Here is a 24,033-nt window from a genome sequence, read left to right as displayed (position 1 = left end):
AACGCTTCACTTCACCTGCTACGACGCTGTGTGCATTTCATTTCTGTCAACAGTACGTACAGTTAGGGTTCATTCGCCTCATTATTTTGTTACGTCTACGTTACAGTTAACCAGTCTCTCTAGGAAATAATAAATAACCGCTTTAAAAAACAATTGCCACGTTGCGTTCTGAGAATACACTTTCCATCTGATTTTTTTTTTTTTTAAACCCACCATTGTTATGAATTCTCTGGCTTTGGAAAATAGAATTTAGACTCCACCAACTCTCCTTGGTTTGTGGAGATTGATTCTGCACTGCCTTCTATAAGGAGATTAGAAGGGGAAAGGCTGCAAAATGGACACTCAGATGCTTTGCTTTCTTAGTCTTCTGCACGTCAAAGCCAGGACCACAAGTCAAGCCTTTCTCAACACACCCAGCTACACAGCCTTCCTTTAAGCCTTCGAGCTAGTTGCCCTCCATTTTTGTTGTTGTAATAAATAATAATAATGATGGCATAAGTTAAATAAAAATTTAAAAACCACCTCACTTCCAAGGCAAAGCATTACAAATCCCATTTACAAAAGCTCTGAATTCGCCACGTTCCTGTGCAGGCAGGACGGTCCTTCCTTCCCCCACAGCAAGCATACAGCCCTGTTATTGTAGAAGACAGACAGGAAAGGTTTGCAGGGGCGGCCCTCCCCCACCCCTCTCTACCCCTCTTCAGAGACATTTTGTCTTTCTAAAAGGTCCGAGGAGGAGCCAGTGGAGATAGGGAGGGATGTGCCTGCATTTGGGGTGGGGTGGGGTCCGGTGTCAAAAGACTCTAGGGATCCACCTACTTTGCCACTCCCCTCTACTGGATCCAGTCGTGCATTTATCTCTGGATGAAATATTAAAGCAAATGGGGGGGGGGAATTTGGCTTCCCTTTCTGTGTCCCACGTGTATTTCTGCCACCATGCCTTTACTCCACCCAGAAAATGGACTTAAACCGTAAAAGCCTAAGCGCGCAGGTGAAGGCTGAAATGGTCACTTTCCTTGCACTAATGAACTAGTCATCTTCTCAGACATATTCTCCAGTGCAGTTACAGGAGGGGGCTTGTGTTCTCGCCATCAGCCTTGTAGTTTTCTAATGCTTAGTGGCTGAGGGTTTAATATTTTTGGCTTCCAAAATGCAAATGAAAACCTAAAGGATCAACATAAATAAAATAAAACTTTATTTTTAATAGTAAAAGTTAATGCCTCCCCCCCCCACCCCACCCCCAGTCAGGAAGCAATACTATGTCATTGCTTTAGCAGTACAATCTTTTATCCAAAAGAATACATTGGGTTTTTATTGTGTCATTTGTCTGAATACAGACTCAGTGGAATATCTAAATGATACCCTGCTCTGAACTCCAAGTTGAAAGTAAGTTTTTATTATACTTGAGGGAAACAGTGGGTTCAGCTGCTTATTGCAAAGAGCAATTGCCAAGGGAGAGTTAAACTCAATTACTGTAACCATGCTGAATAAAAAATACTGCCAAGAACAAAAATACGCCAGGGTAAAGACAGCCACTGAATAAAAAAAAATCGACATAAAGCGTATCAAATATTTATTTATCTGGGCAACAAAGGACTATGATACATTGACAGCCATGGAAACTACTGCCAGCGCGACTCAACACAGCACATCTAGAGCTGCTTCTTCTTTCCAATGTGGCCAGTGAAGACACAGAATACCAGGTGGTCCCAAATGCTTGGGGGGGGAGAGAGAGAGAGAGAGAGAGAGAGAGAGAGAGAGAAGAAGAAGAAGAAGAAGAAGAAGAAGAAGAAGAAGAAGAAGAGAAGAGAAATCCCTAACCCTTGGTTTAAAGACAATGTTCATTTATTGCTCAGAGGACGCTTTTGAGGGAGGACTGTGAACTCAAATAAACTTTATTTTTCTCCCCACGATACCATAGAAGAGTTATAAAATCACTCCAGTTTAAAAAAAAAAAATCTTTCCAGTGTCCCAATACCACTCCGTTTTTCTTTTCAGTTCAATGAAAAGCTAAATGTAATACTAATTATATATAAAATTTTATTTTACCTTAAAATTTTTTTTTGTTCAGTTGTTTCATTATCATTGTTAACATGCTACCACGGGGCTAAATTCATGAACTGCAGACATGGGGGGGCATGTGGGGGAGGGGGAGCAATCACCCAAACCTTGGATTTCTAAGTAGGTAAAACCACATGAAGAACTAAGAGAGGGGAGAATCCAAAACCCACTAAACAGGAGGTAAACGAGATCACCAGATAAATTAAAAAAAAAAAAGGTTTAAAACAGACTCACCATATTTACAAATCCCATTAAATTACACATAAATAAATATATACAGATACGTGAACACTGATTCCCTTATAGAAGTGTGGCCTGTGTCATCAGAGGAAGAAGTTCAAGTGGGTGGCTGTACCTTGCAGAGACAACTTCTACAACTGAAGACAGGACATAGAACTTCTGTATTTGTGTTCAAGTTTATTCACAATACTGATAAAAATGTCATTATCCTCTTTGCCTTTTTTTTTTAAAGTATGGCTACAATCTGAAGTATGCAAGGGAAGGCGATGAGTTAGTCCCATGAAGCTCATATACTTTTTAAATTTTTTAACGTTCTTTTTTTTAGAAAAAAAGTTTTAATGTTTGTTGTCGATTTGATTATTTTTTTAAAAAAATTGTTCACAAACGCGACAGAACTTTTCTTTGCTGGCTTCACGACCTGTTCTGTTCTCTTAGGCTCCACATGAGGGTAAAGGGGTGTTGGTGCTGATGTAGAAGTTGAGGCTGGGCGCTGAGTAGGCAGCGACTGGGCTGCCTCTCTGGCAGTCGAGGGGAGCAGTCCCGAGGATTCCGGGGGGGAGGAGGAAGGGCGGCGCGCGGCAGCGCAGCGTAGCAGCAGCAGTAGGAGTGGCTGGTCCGGGAGCTGTCACCTGCCGGGTGGGGGAGGGGCGAGTGGGGGCGCGGGCCGGTGAGGTGGGCAGGGGCGGGGACGGGAGCAGAGTCTCACTTTCTGTGTTTCTCTTCTTTGTCACTGCTTTTGGCGCTGTTGTCCGTGTGGCTGTTGGGGTTGTTGCTGAGGTACATTTTGTCCATGGCCTTGAGGGCCTCGGTGAGATAGTTCTGCAGGGCGGTGACCGCTGCACACACCGCTGGGCTGCCGAAGCCATGGGAGATGAGGTTGAAGTGGGTTAAGCAACTCTGGATGCCAGGCTCCAGGATAGGGTTGGGCCGCGAGTTCCCCAGGGGAGATCGGTCCTGAGCCAGCAGGTCAGTGAACTCTTTGCAGATCTGTCTGCAGCGGAACAGAGAAGGAGGTGAAGCTCCCATCAGGCCCGAGTGGTAGTGACCTGTGCAGCCTCCTCTGCCACCTAGCCTCCCTACCGCCTTAGGACCCAAATCTTTCCTCCTTAAATGAACACTCTTCCTATCTCAAAAGGACCTCCCCTTCCCTCCTCACCCACAGCCCTCAGACACACAGGACAAACTTCTGCCCACACCTTTCTCACTCCCAGCAAACACCCTGAACACAGAAAAGCAGTTTACAGACTGGATGAGGACAAAGAAAAGTTACACCAGAAGTTAAAAAACACCAGTCTCCCTCTTCAGTATTCTAGAACCATCAGTCTTGCTCTCCAAGATATCATCAGAGCGGAGCTGTCCCACACACCCCTAAAGGAACCACAGAAACAGCTCTCCTTCACTGGCTTGATCACAAATAAGGACCTGAGTTCCGATCCCTGGGACTTATGTAAAAACCCAGCCTGGAGGCTTATTTCTTCAACCCCAAAGCTGGTGAGCAATGGGGGTGGGAGGCTGGGGGGGGGATAGGAGATGAGGGGGATTAGGGGTGGGGTAGTGGGGGGTAAATCCCAATGGTTTGCTGGGCAGCTACTTTAGCCTAACTGGTGAGCTCTGAGGTCAGCGACACACAACTGTCTCAAAGAGACAGAAACCCAGGAAGTCTGTCTGGTCCTGGAAGCCAGCACTGGCAGAGGCCTTCCTAAGGTGGCTATAGCCTGGGGGGAAGGGTGAGGAAAGCAGTATCCCTGGGCCAGAAACTGTCCCACCCAAGGCCTCAGCCTCTCAACTGCTGCAGTGCCTTTCAGTGACAGCAGCTCTTGATAAGTAAAGACTTCAAAACAAGCCTTTTTTAATTTCCAGAAAACATATCCAAACAGTCATTTTCTTTTCAACCCGGAGAAGTCTATTCAGCCCAGGCCCCTATGAGAATGTAACTTGGGCCATCTTGAAACCCAATTGACAGCTTGTGTGTAGGCTAAAACTTGTAGTGTGTGACTGTCTCACTGTCTCTGTTTCTGTCAGCTGGGTGTGTGTGTGTGTATGAGAGAGAGAGAGAGAGAGAGAGACAGAGAGAGACAGAGACAGAGAGAAAAACAGAGAGAGAGACAGAGAGAGAGAAGAAATGGAATCTGGGATTAGAGGTGAAAGTAGGGCAGTTTCTGCACGGCACATTTTGCAGGCCCCTGTTTAATCTTTGCCTTTGAGAATACCAGGGTAAGAGACAAAAAAACATGGGCCTAGGCAAGCCTGTCTGGTAGCCCTTCGAGGATTTGATTCTGTTTTTAACGAAACAACACTGTCATAAATCCATACACTTCAGGTGAAACCCCTGCCCAACACCAGGCACATCCCCCGTTAGTTTAAAAGTTAACACATAAAGAGAACCAGACCTGAGGAAGAGCACAGGCTCACTCACACTGACAGGCCCACTCTGTGCCGCTCTGATACACACTATGCTAACTTCCAAGTCTGTGCCCTCATTTCAGGATCCACATCAAAGCTGATCAATAAGAAAGAAAAAAGAGCAGAAAGCTCCAGATGATTTGTGTGTGTGTGTGTGTGTGTGTGTGTGTGTGTGTGTGTTTCTTTTGACAGTGAGCAGTCGAGACCCCACAGAGGTAAATGCCTTACTTTGTAGCCAGGAGCATGTTTTTTCTTGTCACTTGCTCATTGGGATCGGAATGCTGTCGGTTGAGAAATTCCGCTACTGCTTTGGCAGGAAATTCAGTTTCACACACGTACCCAAAGTCCCTGGCTAGGTGGACGGCTTCTCCTGGCAAGAGGTGGAAGAGGGAGGTGAGGCCCAGAGAACCAAGGAACTGGAATGAAACTTTCCTCTCCACACCCAACTCCCTTAACTTTCTTCACCAGAACCTGGAAGGGGCAGAAACTCCTTGTTTCCTTCCTTTGGACATTTCTTCTCCAAGGTGAGATCCAGAGAATGTATTTATTCATCAGTAAAAGTGCCAAGTGGCTTACAGGGGTTAATCCCACCCATCACCCCCCCCCACCCATCCCTGACTGATGATGATTCCCCAACTTCTGTGTGAAAATGGCTCTGCTGATCCCGCCTCACACCTATCAGCACATTCATCGATGATGTTTCATAATTACTCCTGGAGCTTTCCAGCAAGGGAACCACCAGAGAGTTTACATTTTAACTTGATCACATATAATTATCTGTTCATCCAAGCCGATTAACCAAGAGGATTTGAGGGTCACTCCACTGAGTCTGTCTGTGTTGTTGATTTTCGAATCTTTGGTTTTAATTTCCTGAACCAGTTGGTTTTTACTGCAGGGCTTCCTGCCATTAGCTCCAGCTCCGGAAGAACGCATGCGCCAATTAGAGCATCAAAGCCCTCTCTGCAGAGCTTGTTTCCATAAAATGGAGCGGATCACAAACAATAACAGTTCTCCAGAAACTGCCTCCCCACTGCACCTCTCAACCCCCAGACCCGGACCAGCTCTCACGCTCCGCCCTCAGCTGCCACCACCATTTTCATGGCATGTAATTTGGGGAGTAGGATATGAATAGTGCATTCTCCCCATGCTACCATTACTTTAATACAATGTTGCTGTATTTGCATTTCTCGCCCTTAACAATGGCTGCTTTTTTTTTTAAGTTACATTATCACCAACTTCAACACCATTAAACACATGGAAGTCGTAGAATTCCTCCTCAAAAACATTGTTTCAGATGTTTTCTAGAAACTTTCAGCGTACTTAGGTTCAATAATCAATATCTCCCCCAATGCACTATGAACATAAGAAAATATGCCTCATTAAAATATGAGTGCTAGTTTTAAATCTGCCTGGAAATCACCATCTTTTTATTTTCCTATTAACATGAACTATAACAAAACACAACGAAAAGCACAGGAAAGCTGTGTGTCCATCCCAACCCTTATTCCCAGCCTTAAACCAACTGCATATCAGAAGAAATTAGGACTCTAGCAAGAATGGGACCAGACCTTAGTGACAGCTTTTGTCTAGCTGGATAGAGCTTTTTGTCTTGAGAACTTTGAAAAGGGTATGTGTGCTAAAAACAACAACAACAACAACAACAAAAACTGCCATAAGAAACTCTTTTACAATGTATTTGGTTTGTTTTTAGTTTTGTTTTTAGTTTTGTTTTTTGTTGTTGTTTCCCTCTTCTGTATCATGCAATCCAAATTCTAAAATTTCTCACTTTTTTACCCTCCTGGAGAGAAAGAAGCACAACAACAACAACAACAACAAAAAAAAAAAAAGAGAGAGAGAGAGAGAGGGAACATATATCCAGAAAAACAAAAACCTACAAGGGCATTGAACCTTGAGCTTTCAGGACAGTCTTAAATCAGGATGCAGGTCAAAGATTCCCAAATTAATTCAGGAAGTAATGGTCACGCATTTCTCAAATGCAGATGTCAGTATAACCTTAGTGATTTACTGCTGAATTCTTTAGAGGAGACAGGAACTTGGGGAATGCATGGCTCTTAAATTTGTGCATTGTTTAGGTGAGATTTGTACTGAAGGGAGAGTAAGTTTGTGGTAGAGAGAAGAACACATATGCATGAGTCTATATAAATAGGCTTTGAATCTTTTTTTTTCCTCTTATTTTGTTGTTTCTTGGTTGTCCTTGGCATCCCAGAATTGTGCTAACTTCCAATTATAGCTACATCCCATGGAAAGGCGAAATCACCCAAAGGACACAAAACACACCCAAACATCTGGCCATTAAATATAATCTATTCCCCTATATGACAGTTCCATTCTATTTAACAAGTAGATTTGCCTACCTTCCACTAGTGATGTTAGGAGGGTGACATTGGCGGCTTTGCGTCTCCCTGCTGGCAGATTTAATCCTATTTTGTCCAGTTTTTCTCTTAAAGATCTTCCTCCATTCTTAGACTTCGCTCTGTTTCATAAACACATGGAGATGAGGATTTAGAAAATATTTTGACTTGTTCTGTGTTGCATTAAAGTCATTCTGAACACTTTTTTAACATTGAGGGGAAGACAGCCCAAGAAGAAACTGAACCTAAAGGTCATAGGAGATAAAGTCATGTTAAACTGTAAAGCGCCTACTATGTTCAGTTATTATTGCACCTACTGTGGCAGATTGGGGGCTTTTTCCATTTTTAGGTATCTGGACACACACATACATGAGAGAGAAAGAGAGAAAGAGAGAGAGAGAGAGAGGGAGAGAGAGAGAGAGAGTTCTGATCGTTAGAGTGAGAGGGTATTCTTGAGGTCAGCTGATAATTGTATTTTCCCTGTTGCTACAATCAAAGCAAACTCCAGCGGGGTCTTTAAATTGTCCTCACAAGATCTGCTGTTAAGGTTGTTCCTAGTAACCAAAGTTATCATCACAGTTTGCTCACAGTTCATGTTCTGGCTTCAGTCCCAATGGGAAACGCATCTCGCCAAGTGTCTACATGCCATGTCAGGAGCGCAACTGGTAATGTTAAAAGGATGATGGTTGATATCAGCCTTCAAAAAATTTTCCTGATTTCATAGACAATGGAGACACTTCTAAATAGATGTCTAAATAGACTCCCAGAATCAGAAAGTGCTTAAGATAAATTGTTTAAATAAAACAGCAAATTAATTAATTTCAGATTTTATTCCCTACTCAAGTGGTTCTTTAATTGTGTGGATTAGATTATACTCCCATAGGTAAGCAGTCTCCGATATTGGGGATGGGGGGAAGGGGAGGAAAAAGCAGAGGACAGAGAAAGATCTGTGTCAGTAAACGACAACTAAGGAAAGGCCAAGTGACTGAAAGTCACCTGTGTAGCTGGCATTAACTCTGCAAAGCCCTCTTAGAGCACATCGGTGGGCTGTAGACACCAAAGCCCAACTGAGGGCTATTAAGATACAGGACTAAAGTTAGACAATAAAATTACGAGTCTTATGTGGAAGGGAAGAAAGAGAAACACTATTTGACCAAACCTAACACTAGGCCTGCAACTCACAACCTTGGGTAGAACCCTAAAAAGGGGAAGGATACACAATAGAGCTGGTTCTGTGTCTTTCCTCCCTTTAGACTCTCCACCTTCCTGGCCCCTGTGAAATCTTGTCTCTAAAGGGCTCTTTCCTGAGAGGTGAGAATCCTGTGTTAAGGAATGCAGTTCCTGAGAGCGACTGCATATAATGGACGGAAACTGGAAATGTGCCCTGCACACTGCCTGACACACACCCAGTAAACCAGAACAACTAACACCTCCGGTAACCAAGACTGAGGTGGAGGTGGGAGTCAGGGTAAGGGTGCCTTCTGGCTGGAGGTGCCAGCAAACCAGGGTTGCGGAGGCAGGAAGCAAGCAGAAGTCACTATCTTCCTTAACTTGGAAACCTGTCTGTTAAATCCCCACTCAAGGGCAGCCGGTTCCCATCAGAGACCTTACAGGGTGGTAAAGCAAAGCAAGGAGCCTAGAAGCTTTTCTAAGCTTGTAACCTCTGTGCAACCAGGGAAAAGGCAGCGGCACGGCGCCCCACGGCTGCCAAGGCTGGGACTGAGCCTAAGAGCCACTGAGCTGCGCGTGCGTGCAGCAGAAAGCCGAGTTTCCCTCGAGTGCGCAGGCGCCTCACCTCACCCCGCCTTCGGCCCCGCCCACCAAGCGCCACTCGCACTCCTCCCCGCCCCTTTCCCTGCCTTGCAGGCAGTACCGCTACCATCCGGCGCAGGCGCACTGGGGCCGCGTCCGCAGGGCGGGGCGGGGCGGGGCGGGGCGGGGCGGGGCGGGGCGGGACCGGGACGAGCCTCACCTCCGGAGCACTCCGCCCAGGAGCGACGCGTTGAGACACTCGGGCGGTGAGAGGCGCCTCTGTACTTCCGCCACTGTGACCTTGTACTTCGAGGTGGAGCTGAGGAGCGACAGGCGACCCGGAACTGAACAGAAGACTTCATTGGGGTTTACCACGCCACCGAAGAGGTTGTCCTTGTTGATAGGGATAGCGGAGACAGCATTGCTGTTGGACTTGGACAGGGACACAGGGCCTGCAGAGACAGACGCGGGCGCGTGAGGGGTGTGAGGAGGGCAGCCGACCCCGCGCTGCTCAGCTCTGGAATCCCGCGGCGGCTTCCTGCCCTCACCCTTGCTGCAAGCTGTCTAGAGATGGCTGGTGCTGTCCCGACCTCCTGGGCTCTCTCAGAGGGCTACAGCGAGGTGCAGGAGCTCGGGTTTAGGGAGACAGCGGGCGGGTTTCATGTATAAACCCGGGGAAGAATTGGCGTAGCCAGGTTTTGCAGACGAAAGGCTCGTTGCAGTGAGAAATTGCTGCTAAAATCAGCCAATAGTTTCGATGGCTACAGCAGCCAGTAAAGGAACATTTCAACTGGCAGTGGCGGATTCTGTTATCACACACTACACACGTCCGTCCTTTCATCAGTAGACCCTTATGTTCCATTTTGAAAGACACTCGAGTTTTGGGAGATCTTTCCAAGCCCATGAAGGGGCCTGCAGTTGAACACTAGGAATTCATCCTTTTGTTGAGCAAATACTAACCGAACCCTGTCTGCCTAAGCCCCTTCAGTGGGGTAGGAGTTAGGATATACAATCAGTTAAAACCAACCTCTTCATTGTTAGATCTACCGTTGTTAGAAAACAAATTCAAAACCAGCGAAAGGAGGGGTCCATTTCTTAACACCAGTGTAATGCAGATGCACCCACAACCGGTTAAGTTCAGTGCATTTGTATATTAAAGTCCACATGGAGACACATAATAATATGCACAGTCTCATCACAGTGCTCCTGGTGGTTTTTAAAATGGGGATATTCTAGTCATATGGGGAGGTGAGGGGCTCTAGGTTTTGGATAGATCACTTGTGACATTAATAGCTCTGGAGAGGCTAATAGAGACAATAGGAGTTAAACGAACTCTTGAGAGATTACTAATAAAAGAGCCAATTATCATGTCGACTTGGAAAGAGCACCTCTTAAGATTTATCCTTTGCACTTCTAATTTGACATGACAAATTTTACAGATGCAAAAATGAAACTTTAAACTAGCTAACAATATACTGATTGGGGTTAGAAATGAGAACAGTTTTACATAGCATTGTCCTCTGGTGGTGCCTAGAATCCTGAAATGACTGCCGCCATTACCACCACCACCACCACCACCACCACCACAACAAAATACTTGTACTGCATTTAATACAAGAAACTTTATTTCTACCCACTAAGCACTATGCAGATGATAAATCCATTCAAATTATGTAACATCTTTCTTTTCTAAATACACAGGCCAATAGCAGCATCTTCAAGATACTAATTTTAACCAAAAGCTACATTTTTACTAACCTAATTCACAAAGTTTTAAACTCAATCAAGAGAGTAGAAACAAAATTAGAGAACATGAAAGTTGTCTTCCCCTCATAGAGTGCTTTTTTAATGTCTTTTCATTAATATTAAATTATTTGTATTATTTCAGCCTTATACACTTTTTAACCCTCATGGCCTTTAACTCCACACAATGAATTAGCCATGAAACTATTTCCAAATTGAAATGACACTTCCAAATCAGATCAACTATTGCACATTTCACTTCTTCCAAATACCATTACACTAAATGCACTGCTGAAATCACAATCAGAACAAAGCTAGCCTGTTGCCATTACCAAGATCCTGAAAGCTGGTTATTTAAACACTGTTCTTCTATGCCTATCTATTTGCTAATTCTGAGCCTTTAGGAAATCCTATTTGAAAAAAAAATAAATACAGTCCTGCAAGTTCTTTTAAATAGCACTCTGCCTGTGAGGACTTGTTTGGAATGCAGAAGGAAATGGCTTACCTTTCTTAATTACAGTTTGATCTGGGATGTTAATACCCGGGTCTTCTACATGCTGCCACAAAAGGATACACATGAATGTAAGTGTGTAATCAAAACAAAAGGAAATGAATATTCCCTGCAAGGTGGGGGAGGGGAAGGGAAGGATGGGAGTCCCCCTCCCCTTCCCCACCCCTCCCCCCCATAATGGCATTTATATATAAACATCTCATCTTGGCTTACTGAATTTGGAGCTTTAAAACTCAAGAGGTTTCGCTGTATACCCACGGCCATTTCTCCCCCCCCCCCCAGCAGATAATCCACATTGAAGAGGATGGGATAGGGAATAAAACTTTCTTTGGAAATTAAATGAAGTTTTGGAGTTTCTAATCTTTTTCACATCGGTTCAACCTTTAGAGATGCACCCCAGCTTCAGTGTGGCACCCCTCAGCAGTTTGGGACTTCAGGGATCCCAGTGTGGAGGCAGCCAAAGCCAAGGAAACACAATAGAAATGACAGGGGCGGGAGTAACAGCGGACTGTGGGAAACCCTGTAGGTAATGCAACAAAGCACAAACACAAACACACCTTCACTTAAGGAAAACTAGAAATCATTTGTGAAAGACTGCTGCATACAGTAAATATGACAGGAATGTTGAAATATCAGGAACAAAAAAAAAATCTTTGAGGCTGCTTTCCTGCTGTCCAGCAGCAATGTGTGTTTCCCCCCCCCCCACCTCTTTACAGATGGATGGGTATACGTGTGTGTGTGTGTGTGTGTGTGTGTGTGTGTGTGTGCTAGAATCAAAACGTGATTAGAAAGTAAAATGAAATCATGTTTTCTAATGCAGAAACTGACAGGCAATATAATGTCTGGCTGTGTTTACAAATTAGCACCAGGGCTGCTGAGATAGAAGATTTCGCAATCGTTACCAAGCACAGGCATTGCCATTTAAAAAACTATTACTTCCTTCTCTAGTCTTTGTCCAACAATAATACTGATTCGAACATTTTCCATTCTGTCTTGGATTTATGCTCCTGTTAATTGTGCCTGATCGCAATGATTCCGGGTGGATGGTACTAAGTTGCTTTATTACAGGTTTTATTATACTCAATGCTCTCATTTGTAACTTGCCTAAAGTGCTTCTGGATTTAAGTATAATTAAATTGAGAAATGTTCAGAAATGACTACTGCTGCAGTTCTTGTGTTTTAACTATATGGGGAAATATGATCCCTTTATGCACGCACCCTAAACCCATAAAGTAAATGTAGTGTGGCATAATACTTTTATTTCTGTTATTTCTAGCTAGACCTTGTCCATACAGGGAAGACTATTAGGTTTAAAACCCCACTGAGATATTAATGATTAAATAATTTTCACCATTGACTTGATTTTCTTAAATATTTAGCAGTCATTCTTATTAAAAGTTAACTGTGGCAGCAAAGAGAAAATTGAAAACAACCCTTTTCCTGACCCAAATTCCTTTGAAAGATTTTTTTTTCCTTGAGAGGTGGGGGAGGGTGAGACGAGCACTGGGTTTCTTGCTTCTATGAGATCATTTGTTTAATTTCTCCTACTGACCAATTTCACTACAAAGAGTTACCACACAGGTATCAAGAATTCCCATCATCCACAGGAGATCTTTGCAAAAGTAGACCTATGTCCAACACACAGTAGCTCCACAAGCTTAAAGCATTATTTTGTTATTGGAGTGTTTTTTTTTTAAAAAATGAAGAATTCAGAGACTCTCTATGAAAGGAAACTAAAATCATGATAACTTCTACTTCTATTCAAAATTATTTTTATAAAACATTGCCTCAAATTCACTAAGCATCATTTTCTAAAAACCATCTAAATATAAACACACATCTACACAGAGAATGCTTACTAAGCCTTGCATTGGACCAAGCGCCTGCTTTCCTGTGTTCTTTGCAAGGCTGTTAAGCATAACCAACAAATTTCAGTGATTAACTGGGCTAAATGAGAGAGGTAATAAATTTTCTATTTTCCTGTAGAACTTCAAAAATGTTTAAATCCGCCAGGCAATCAGGTAAGTTCATGTGGCCATTTCCCTTACAATCTAATTCAGTAATCATTAAACTGTCAACAGACATACCACTGCTATATTTGATGTAGTAATTTGAAATAGCATTTTAGCAAAAATCACATCCAGATACATTTCCTTTCCAAAGAAAAGCACCTTTAACAGCCTTTCCATTATACATATACACGCATGTACATGCATGTTTGCTCTAATTCCATTTCAGGAAGATTGTGAGAAAGCCATAAATTTATAGAGCTGAGGCTGAGATGCTGGTTGCAATTTAATTTTTAAAAGTATTTTCAAATTATCAATAGCCTGAGTTACGTTGTACTACATGTGCTAGGCCCTGCTTATTTAGAAATCATTTTAAACTGCATTTATTGGTAACTGAATTAAACTCAACGCAGTGCCCAATAGTCTACAAACATTTAATTGAATATGCGGTGTAGCAGATTCTGATAGGCGTTGGGAACCCAGCTAATGATTTATGAGGTCACCACTTAGCACCCCCAGGAAGAGAAGAAAGCTGCATTTTAATGTCCCTGTGCTTGGATTTGCTACTTGTTATCCTTTGATCAGAATAGGGTAGGAGTAACTTGTAGGTTTCACTAATGCTTATAAAACCCGGCTCAGGGACCTTTTCTTAAGTCTTCCACACTTTCTTTTACTTTGTGAACGCGTTTGAGGAGTTCTCGGGGCTAAATTTAACAACCTCTTTCCTAGAACAGCGAGCAATCCCCACGACACATTCAGCAATGGAATTAGATCCTTCCTCGATCCACACAGTTTACTGCCGCGGAGAGAAGCTGCATGAAGGGTGACAATCGCCTGATTTATTTGTGTCGGTTGGAAGTGGTGAGCGAGCTCCAGGAAGCATTGTTCTCAATTACTTTTTAATTTCTAAATTCAGTTGTTTAAGTAAGTCTCACACCCACCCTCAACTATTATTGAGGAAAACCAAGGCCCTGCGGGGGCTGGGCTCCACAAAGCTTCCCAGAGGGCAGGTGAGCCTCGGGCTGCGTTCCTTGCGGCCCGCACCGCCTCTTACCGGGACGTCCTCGATGGCGTGAGGTAAAGAGTGGATAGGGAGGTCCCCGAGGCCGGAGCCAAGCCCGTGTGGGCCGTGCAGAAGGTCCTCGTGCCGCCGATAGTCCCTGCGAGGGTCCAGGCCCGACAACTGGTGGGTTAGCCCCCGGTGCGTGTGCAAGAGCCCAGATTCCTGACTCTGCCTCTGGCCGGGCCAGCCCGGATGCTGCGGTTGTGGCTGGGCGTGCAGTGGGTTCAGGCTGTAGGGGTCGTTGACGTGGGAGTAAGGATCTTGCGACTGGGGGTAGATAGGCTGGTAGGGCGGGGGGAAGTAGGGAGGCTGGAAGTCGGCATTGGGGGTGTGGGACAGCGGCGGGGCGCTGGTGTAGGGAGATTGACCTACAGTGCCCAGCTGGGGCAACCGTGCCGTCCCGTTGCTGGTGCCGTCGTGACGGTCCTGGAAGAAAGCAAGGGGGAAAAGGGAAAGAACAAGAAATGAGGCGCAGAGTTTCAGGTACCTCCACTAATAGCATTCTACAAGCCAGTCTAGAGAAATCACCCGTTCCCCTCCGCAGGCCGCCGAGGTAGGGGTATCTACATTGTTAACAGTGGAAAATGCACAGAAGTGAAGCAGGCCTTTCCAAACAAAACAAAACAAAATAAACAAACAAACCTCCAAACAACTAAAAAAAAAAAATCAGAGTATGTAAATCTAGTGGCAAAGCAGACTTTCCCAGACATCTCTCTCAAAGGAAGGAAGCAGACCTAAAAGTGTCATGTAGTACAACCCAGAACAGCTGCGGTACCAAACCTCCCTTAAGCAAAATTCAGTCACTAAATATTAAACAGGAGAAGCAGCCTTCGCCTTTCCTGGATTTGAACCTGTCTGCCACTGCGTTATTGTTTACTCGTCCATTAATCTTGAGGGGGGAAAATCATAAACCTTCAAAGACTATTACCATTTCATGACTATTTAAATAGAAACATGTTTCTCACAAGGGCCCTAGGAAAGCACACGTTTAAATTACCAGCTTAAAGATTTTAACTGCATGGTTGGGGAAGTGGCGGGGGGGGGGGGATGTCTGTCTTTTCCGCTTCCTCTGTTACTAGGAGGCTTTTACACGACAGGGTCGTTTTATGATATGAATGGGGAGTGAGCGATGCCAAGCCAAGGTTTAAAATAGAAAGATTCTGCCTTACCCGGTTCTTTTAAAAGAGAGAGGTGCACCCCGGGGCGGAGGCCCCCCTCCGCCCGCCCCTTCCACCCTAGCCCCAAAGGGCAAAAGAAACCCCTGACTTTACGTTTCTCTATTGCAATCCGCTTGCAAAGCAAGCCAAGAGTGCATTCTAGAGAACAGGAGCCCTCCGAGGTTCAGCTGCCAGGCCTCGGGCTAGGGGGATACACGGGGGTGCGCCTTTCACCACCACCCCCCCACCCACAGACCAGTTTAAGCATCAGATGTGGAAAGCCTCTCTAGAACTAGTGAATACGCAAGGAACCAAAGACGAACGGGGCCAGAAACTGGCCCAGGGAAAGAGCTGCGGGGTAGGATCTGCGTGCACGGAGAGGTCCAGCGGGGACAGGGCAGTGGCGACGCGTTGGATTTGGAAACGTAAAAGAGTCAGAGAAAAGAGAAAAGAAAGATAGAAATGCAAATGGAAGGCGAGGTCCACAAGGAACCCTGGCCAAGAAGCCCAGGGTCTCGGGCAGTTTCTCAGCTGCAGGTTTCTGGAACAGAATTCCTAGGGAAACAGGGTGGGGGTGGGGTGGGACTCACCATAGCTGAAAAACTGTGAACTAACATCTGCGAAGAGTCTGGGGTAACCAGTCAGGGTGAGAAAAAAAATACAAAAAACAAAAAGCCACCACGCCTTGAGCACTCGGCTGCTCCGCGGCCCGAGAGAGCCACACACAAAAGGCGCCGAGAGCCCCACGCCACCCAGGACTCCAGTCACCGCGCGGACGCTCCCGCGAGCGCCAGAGCCTCGCTCGGATCCATCCGAACTTGTATCACCGAGTCGCGCGGCGCCTTCAGCTGGTCGAACCCACGATCTCTATCCTGCCGCGATCGATTAGGATTCAAAGTTCTTTATGAAAAAAAAAAAAGACAGCAACAAAACCCTCAAACAAAAACACTAAAAAAAAAAAAAAGGAAAAAAGTGTGTGTGTGTGTGTGTGTGTGTGTGTGTGTGTACGCGCCCGCGCGCGCGTTCCTTAATCCGTGTCTCCCCCTCTTTCTTTAGCGGCGGCTTCACTTCAGCTTCTAATAACCGCGCTGGGCAGCGTTCCTGGAGCCTCCTAATAGCAGATATTCATGACTATTAATATTACACGAATACTTAATAAGGGAAGAATGCCTGGAAATCGAGCGTGAAGCGGAGAGGCAACTCGCGCCGGAGCCGGCTCTCAATGCAGTCATTGACGGGAGTCTCAGTGTAGCAAATCGGAGGTGGGGAGAGGGAGCGCGAGAGACAAAAAGCGAGCGACGGAGGGAGCGGGCGAGAGCGCGGGGGGCCGCGGCGCGGCGTCTGGCGAATCACAGCGAAGGGGCAACATTTTAAAAGGTTGCAGGGCCTGCAAAAGTGAAAGAGAAAGAAGGCGAGAGAGGGAGGCCGAGGGGCGAGAGCGCAGAGAGGGAGGATGTGTCTGCCTGCGAGTGCGAGAAAGAAAGTGTGGGCGACAAGAGGAGAGAGGAGTGGGGAGAGGGAGGGAGGAAGGAGGGAGCGCCCGGGAGGAGGAAGGGAGGGCAGGAGGGAGGGAGGAGGAGGGGGCCGAGCCGGAGCTGCGGAGGGGGAGCCCGCGAGGGAGGGGGAGGGGAGAGGAAACGAGGGAGGACAATCGGACCTAAAAGGCTGGGGCAGACCTCGGGATGGAGCGGGGGTCGCGAACCGCGGGCCAGAGCTCCGGGGACCCGTTGGCGGCTGCCCACCGGGTTCTGAGTCTGGGAGGTGCCTCCCGCTGCTCTCCGACTGCGGGATTCTCTGCTGCGCGGCGGGGCCTGGGACTCGGGACTCGGCTGCCCGCTGCCTCGTTGCTTTTCCATGGCTGGGCGTCTCGCCTGGGACCTGCCCGACCGCTTCGCTAACCCCTTGTCCTCTGCCTGGTCTCAAGCTGCCTTCCCTAGGACCTCGGGGCCAGGAGCTCCTCAGCGGCGGTAGTTCTGATCTCCGCTGGTCCCAGGACCAGATTCCGGGAGCGGGAGCCCGGACGAGGCCCGGGGCGCGCACAGACGCGAAGCGGCCCAACCTGGGCGCCTCTAGCAAGGGCTCCAGGCTCCCGGCACAAACCCGTCGGACTGGCTGGGCCACTCCCGCCAACACCCCCTAGATGACAGGGCTAGCTCTCCTAGAGCGTCGCCACTGCCAGTCGGCCAGCCTGATCGTCGGAACAAGCGGCACTTCGCCTCTTGCGTGTCCCTGCAGAGCCTCAACCATGTCAGACAACTCGGAAACCCGAAATCCCTGCTCCAGCGCTGGCTAGCCAGCTCCCACCAAAGTTGTTGAAATTGCCTGAAATTGCCCAGACTTCCCCCCGCCCCGTTTCTGTCCCACTCCATTCTCATCACACACGCCTCCCACCCCGTTCTCACGCACCTCCAGAGTCTCTCTGGGAGTTCAAGTTCATCTCACGCCCTACCCACGAGATAGATCCCTTTGGTGTGTAGAGCCACGCGAAGGCTTTCAATCCTTCTACTCAGGGCGCCTACAAACCAGAACTAAGTTTTGGATTCCAAGAAAGTGAAAAGCACCAGCCTGGGGAGGGAGCTCAGACCCCCTAAGGAATAAATAAATAAATAATAATAAATTTTAAAAACTGCTCTTAAAGAGACACAGAGGTACCCAGGCCTGCAGGCAAAAGGCACCCTTAACCTCGAAAACTGAGTGTCTGGTCCTACGTGGGGTCTCTGTGCCCCTTCGGCGCGCCACAGGAGTCCCTAGAGAAGCGTGGGTATTGGTGACATGTCACCTGGTGTCCTCTCCGCCAGGTTGGGGGTGGGGTGGGGTAAAAGGGAAACCGGAGTGGAGAAAGAGGTAAAATAGTATTTTAAAAGGAAAGGGGAGGGGGTGGGTGACATTTCCTTCACATAAACCCAGTTTCTGATTTCAAGTGAAGGCAGAATCCTTGCCACGGAGCCCGCGCGCAGGCGCTTCTGCCGGAACCCCCAGCTCCAAACGCCCAAAGGGAAAAGAAATAAAGCAAAAGAAGTACAGCAGAAGTCAAGGCTGCTACATATTTATTTGGCTAATCACGGGCCTCCCACCCCTCCATCGCCGCTTGCATTCATCAGCTTCTTTCAGTAGGTTGAACCCATCTCCTGCAAGATTCCTGAAAGGTTCTTTTCCCATGCCTTCCTGCTGTCCCAAAAGTCACGCTCCGGGGCCCTGGGTTCCCAAAGGGAGCGCTCTCTGGTCCCACCGAACTCTCGGCTGTCGCCGTAGAAGTCTCAGTGTCCCACAGCAAAGTGCCGGCAGGTTTAAGGGTGATCCTTTCCCCCCCCTCGCATTCCCCCCCCACACACTCGGGAGAGGCCAGTGGCGCATCCGCACCCAACCACCACCATGGGGTGTGTCCAGCACACAGCTTGGCGGCGGCAGCGGGAGAAACTGCTTACAACTTCAAGGACTGGAGAAGCTAAGGAGTGAGACCAGCAGCTGACATGAGGGCTCCCAAACTGAACCCGCTTACAGGTCAGGGCAAAGTGTGTGAGTCTTTCTCCAAATGCAAAAAGGACCCTCTTAAGAAAGAAAGGAAAGAAGGAAGGGAGGGAGGAAGGAAGGAGGGGGGGGAAGGAGTATTAATGTCAGAAAGGAGGTGAAAGGGGGACTTATTTTCTTTTAATCTTCCTGCTACCCTTAGGCGCCCCCAGAATCTTGCTCAAAAGACACCAGAGTGCATGGGCACGTGCCCAGTTACCAGCAATTATTTTTCAAACCCAAGCTTGTCCTCTTCCCCCACTCTCAGGCAGAACCAAAAGTAAGCAGGAAAAAAAGGGGGGAAAGTGGGACACCAGCTTCGAAGGACAAAAGTGAAAGAAAGCGAGATCCATGTCCACCCTCTCTAGCTTCTCCCCCGTGCTCTTCGGGGGAATTCGAGGGGCGGGAGCTGCGCTGGTGTACATTTGTCCCACCCGCATTTCACAGCTAGCAGCGTGGAGAGGAGGAAGAGAGGGAGGGTCGGTCTCCGAGCCTGTAGCCGCAAGGGTGACTGAGCCAGCGTCGCGCTTACCTCGCAGTCTTCGTACTTGATATTATCCGTCAGTTTCCAAAGCATTTTCATGGATCGGCGTGACCGGATTTGCCCCTCTGCGCCTCGCACCCCAGCGGAGCTACTCTCTGGGTTAGCGCAAAGTGCGGGCAGCGGGCGGTGAGCACAAGAGGAGGAGGAGGAGAGGAGGGCGAGGAGGAGGAGGAGGAGAAGGGTAAGAAGGAGGAGGAGGAGGGAGAGGAGGAGGAGGGCCAGGAGCAGGGCGAGGAGGGAGGAGGAGGGAAGGGTTAGAGAGCTCCCGTGTGCGCTCGGAGATCTCCCTCTAATGGTAGAAACTTTTCCCTTTTCCTGCTCTTCACCGACAGCCTAATCGCCTCATTAGCATATCAACAATAGTCCAATTGCTTGCCAGTACCACAATCTGCCGCCGGCCTCTCAGACCCAGGTATAAAGGCCTCTTCAGGCCACGAACTTGCTCCTAGAGCGCACACCGGCACGCCAGCCTCTGCCCAGAGCTCCAGGACCTTCCCTTGCTCCAGAGGCCCCAACCCCGGCCCAATTTCATCCCTTTCCGCATCGCCTGTCTTTCGAGTCCTGCCAGCCAAAGATATCATGGATAAAGCTCTGTACTACGCAGGGTACCAGCGGCGCAACCGGGGACTAACTTTTAGTAGCCCCCCACACCCATTCTACAGCCGCCACTATCTGCCTTTCGCCCCCGTCTGATTTTATTAGAAATCATTATCCCTTTCGCAATGAATCGTAGCCACCAAACCAGGACCAGAAAAGTCACTCCAGGATTTTTGCCCAACTGGAGATCGCCTCCGCTCTTTGCTGTTACCCCCTCGGGCAGCAGCGCCCTGGGAGTTTTATTAGCTTTGCGCTCCCCTCCATCCCCCACCCCTCACCCCCCAGGTTGGAGATTCTGCCAACCGGCTCCGGTGGCTCGGTTGGGGTTTGCGATCTCTTAATTGCTACGTGTAAAATAAAAGTTGTACCCTGAAGAGGTTACTCGACAGCTCCGGGGGTTAAATTATTTTCCTCCCATTTGTGTGAAGCTGGAGCGGACTGACAATTTCATGCGGGTGTTTGGGCTGTAAGGTTTCCCAGGTGCGACGTGGACAACAGCACAGAATTCGGACGGAGAGATGCACAGCCACTTCTGGAGTGAGCCTAAACGCAGATCCACGAGCGCCTGCGACTCTGCGACTCTCCCTGCCTTGTCATACGTGCATCAAAACAAATCATTGGGAACCAACTCTTTCTGTGCTAATCGGCTCCAGTTTTCCCAAGATTCTCCTTTTTAATTAAAGGAGGACGCTATCCTTTATGATTTGATGTTGCTAACGCCGGCGCGTTGGCGGCACAATGGCCGGCCAGTGAAGAAGCTGAAGGCGGAGACACCCCCTTACCCAAGTTGACCACTCCCGGCTTTCCCAGCTCCACCCAGGGGCTTACTCACTCCACCGGGACCCTTCCTCCCTTTCAACAATTAGTTTAAAGTAAGAAGGGGAAAAAAATTAAAGGCTGTAATATGATACTTTGACATAGAGGAATTTCTCTGGCTGCGTTTCCCCACTAGGACTCTAAAAAAAATATTTTTATCTGCCTTGCTACTGTTAATTGTGGCAAACTGCTCAATGACAGCAGATCTCCTCAGAGGCCTCTGGTTCATCTGATTCTTTTTCTTTCTTTCTTTCTTTCTTTCTTTCTTTCTTTCATTCTTCTGTTTGTCTGTTTGTTTCCAAAAATCTCTGGGCCTCCCCGATTTCCATAGTAAACCCCTCACTGAGATGACGACAAATTCAAGCAAGTGTCCGACAGGTGGAAGAAAGGGAAGGGAAGAGAAGGGAAGAACCCCAATCTACTCAAAGCTGAAGAGGTGCAACCCTTCTTCCTTAAGACCCTACCCAACTAAGCTAAAGCCTTCCTCCCTGAAAAGCCAGAGGCAAGGCCAGAGGTGACAACTGAGTTCAAAGACCCAAGGTCCTGGGTACTCCCTAGAGATGACTTTTCACATTTAAGCAGTCCTTTGGTTGATGGGTGTAGAAGCCTGGCACTCCACTCTACCAAAAACAACAACAACAACAAAACAAAAAACAAAAAAACAACAAAAAAACAAAAACAAAAGACAAAAGCCAACTTCCAAGCAAGACTCCTCAAGGTTTTCCCCAAGGCCAATTGAGGAGTAAAATGGCTTGAAACCTGGAACTCAGACTCTGGGAAGAGCCAGCACCTCCACTTTTCCCAGAGGCAGCCACAGCCTGATGCCCTATATGACCTGTAGGCCCGCTCCAAGGCCTTCAAGCAGGGTTTCTTACATCCTGCAGACTCCCCAGGATGCTTGAGGGAACTCTGTAAGTTTCGCTTTCTTTTCCTTCAGTTGTGACCTGGGAAAAGGCGTGTAAGGGTTTATATGCTCTCTAACACGACCCTCACCCCCCTCCCCTGCCCCTGCTGTTCAGTGCCCTGCGGATCTCTGGCTCCAAACCAGCTAAAGGCTACTAAAGTGTTGTTGTATTCCCTCCAAGGGCACCATTGACGTGCAGATTGGGCCTGCCAGCTCTGTGCCGCCACCGCCCGCAGTGTGGGCGCTGATGAAAGGCTAGGGAGAGCAGTCGGGTAGCCCCTGAGCCAGGCGAAGCTCACGCTTGCCTGAGCTTCATTACCACAACTCATCTCGCTACAGTCAGAGCTGCAGCTGGGCAGGGGCCCTGGCTCCCTGAGACAGCAGCCGTAAGCCCGGAGTTAAAGCTGAGGATGTAGGCCTGACCTGGGGGAAATGAACTATGCCAAGAGAGGGACAGCCAAGAGAAACAAAGAAACACAGGGGCTAGAATGATTTTTCTGTCCTCTGATTGTCAACATCCATCGGGATGAGGGATGCTCAAGTGGCCAAGCCTGGTAGATCTGTTCCCGTGGGACTCAAAACCACTGGCCCTACCCCCACATTCAGGGCTCCAGACACTTGCCAAACTGTACCCTGGGCTCTACCGTGTCTCTTTTCCTTAGTAACCTCTGGCTTTTAAACCCTAAACTGACTCCCTGAAGGCCTGACCCCAACCACAGCTTTGGGGGGGGGACCTACTCACTTCCTGCAGAGTTATTCAGAATTTAACTATCATCACCCCAAGCTTCAGCACCCCCCAAAAAAGAGTTAAACACAATATGGAGTGGGCTCTATGGCGTTTGTGTTTAGTGTGGGACTAGGGGACGACTATTAGTAGGCTTAACTAGGGAAGGAGTATAACAAATATTCACTCAATAAGTAAAACTAATAAATGTGAAAGGAAAACAAACAGCACAACGCCTTCCTTTCTCCAGTCCCTGGGAATGTAATGAAGATGACACCTCTCAGAATGTTATGGCTGAACTCTCAGGCAAAAATAAAAAGAAAGAAGGAAAGAAGGATGAAAGGGGGGGGCGAGGGAGAGGGAGAAGGAGAAGCTGCAGGGAGAAGCTAAAAATCCAGGGCCTTGCCCTGAGAACAGCAAAGCTTTCGGCTCTGGATTTTCTTTGGAAAGGTCGAAGCCCTTGGTTCGAATTGCCCCTTAGGGTTACGACTTACAGAATCTCTGCTCTAACCAGGCCTCGGCTGGCTGGGACAAAAACAGGGCCCCGCGGTTCCTATTATGAAATCCCCAACCGGGGAGAGGCGGCGGCCGCTTCAACCTGGCTAGAGCCACCCTTCTTTGCCTGTAAGGAATATGGTGTGGAAGCAGGTTCCCGAGGCGGGGACAAGGGTCTATGGCTCTCGAAAAAGGCCAGGTCCAGCGCCTACTTCGCTTTGGGGCCTACCTAGGTGGATCACCTTTGGCAGGGTCTAGTATGGAAAATTCGCTGTCTTTACGCACCACCCCACAATTCTGTAGTCCAACAACCGAAAACCTATCCCCGGAAGCCGGTTGAGAGAATAGCTAAACTTTGGACAAACTTTTAAAAGTGTGTTTTTAAAAAAAATGTGCTCCCGGCTATATCTAGCCATCCGGACCGCTTTCATTTCCTCTATCCCCAAAGTCCCCCAAATACAGGGACGCCAACCGGACAGGTGCACCAGAACCCCACCCGGACGCCCAGCCCTGAGGTCTAGGGGTGAGGCTGAAGGTACAACCATGGGGAACCTGCACCTTCGGCCCTGGGTCCTTCCCCACTTCTTAAATTAGTCATCCACCTAAGTTTCTGTTGGGGTTGGGGGGAGGGGATGGGAAATGACTGGCGATCAAACCACAAGTGACCCAAGGGCCACCTGTGGAACGTACGCCGGGCTTTTCCTGGACTCTGGCCCCGAGGGCGGCGCGCTTGGCCCCCAGAGCTCAGGCTGTCGCCTGCTCTGGTTTGTCCGGTCTTCTTTCTCCTGGGAACACTCTTGGGCGCTGCCAGGCGTGCCTCACCTAGGACTCCCCTGCCCTGGGCCACGGCGCTTCTTCTCCGCCTCCCCACTCCCGGCCCCCTCCTCCGCTCCACCCCCGCCCACCTCAGCCCCAGCCAAGGCAAACCCCCGTACCTGCCAGTCCCCCATTTTGGCAAGTATGGACATCGCGGCTCGGCGCTCCTGGCGACGGGTCCCCGCCGGGCATGGGCTGGAGGGCTCGGCCGGGTCCGCTCACTGAAATCGCTTAGGCAAATCTCCTTCTTTTTTTTTTTTTTTTTTTTTTTTACCTGCTCACCAACATCTCACCTGGTCATAAGGAGCTGGGTTGCTAC

The 24,033-nt window shown here is 48.1% G+C and overlaps 1 protein-coding gene and 1 long non-coding RNA gene across 6 annotated transcripts; one reads left to right on the top strand and one right to left on the bottom strand.

Moving 5' to 3' along the window:
* Nucleotides 1-1,556: 1,556 nt before the first annotated feature.
* TFAP2A (transcription factor AP-2 alpha) lies at nucleotides 1,557-23,994 on the bottom strand. 4 transcript variants are annotated; one of them, XM_084796262.1, is made up of 7 exons: nucleotides 23,834-23,994; nucleotides 14,146-14,580; nucleotides 11,077-11,128; nucleotides 9,049-9,280; nucleotides 7,080-7,198; nucleotides 4,933-5,074; nucleotides 1,557-3,292 (listed from the first exon to the last, which is right to left on the bottom strand). In XM_084796262.1, the coding sequence occupies exons 1-7, from the start codon at nucleotides 23,864-23,866 to the stop codon at nucleotides 3,004-3,006; spliced, it is 1,302 nt and encodes a 433-aa protein (XP_084652388.1). In that variant the 5' UTR covers nucleotides 23,867-23,994; the 3' UTR covers nucleotides 1,557-3,003. The 4 variants fall into 4 exon arrangements, with proteins under 4 accessions (XP_084652388.1, XP_084652387.1, XP_084652386.1 ...); XM_084796261.1 differs by lacking the exon at nucleotides 23,834-23,994 and adding an exon at nucleotides 19,351-19,485; XM_084796260.1 differs by lacking the exon at nucleotides 23,834-23,994 and adding an exon at nucleotides 16,988-17,839.
* LOC311605591 lies at nucleotides 18,637-21,209 on the top strand. 2 transcript variants are annotated; one of them, XR_014782019.1, is made up of 3 exons: nucleotides 18,637-18,812; nucleotides 19,266-19,461; nucleotides 19,695-21,209. It is a non-coding gene; the product is annotated as an uncharacterized lncRNA (long non-coding RNA). The 2 variants fall into 2 exon arrangements; XR_014782020.1 differs by having other exon boundaries at nucleotides 18,982-19,461.
* Nucleotides 23,995-24,033: the final 39 nt, after the last annotated feature.

This window comes from Acomys minous (assembly GCF_964271855.1).
Source record: "Acomys minous genome assembly, chromosome: 9".
Lineage (NCBI taxonomy): Eukaryota > Metazoa > Chordata > Mammalia > Rodentia > Muridae > Acomys > Acomys minous.
This window is presented reverse-complemented; position numbering and strand designations above follow the sequence as displayed.

Bases quoted from the DNA above. Each gene is read 5' to 3' on its own strand.
- TFAP2A (XM_084796260.1), bottom strand. From the start codon at position 17,167: ATGGAAAAGCAACGAGGCAGCGGGCAGCCGAGTCCCGAGTCCCAGGCC. The intron at 9,281-11,076 runs GTAAGCCATTTC...CTGTCTCTGCAG, and splicing joins TCAAACTGTAATTAAGAAAG to GCCCTGTGTCCCTGTCCAAG. The intron at 5,075-7,079 runs GTAGGCAAATCT...ACCTCTTGCCAG, and splicing joins CCTAACATCACTAGTGGAAG to GAGAAGCCGTCCACCTAGCC.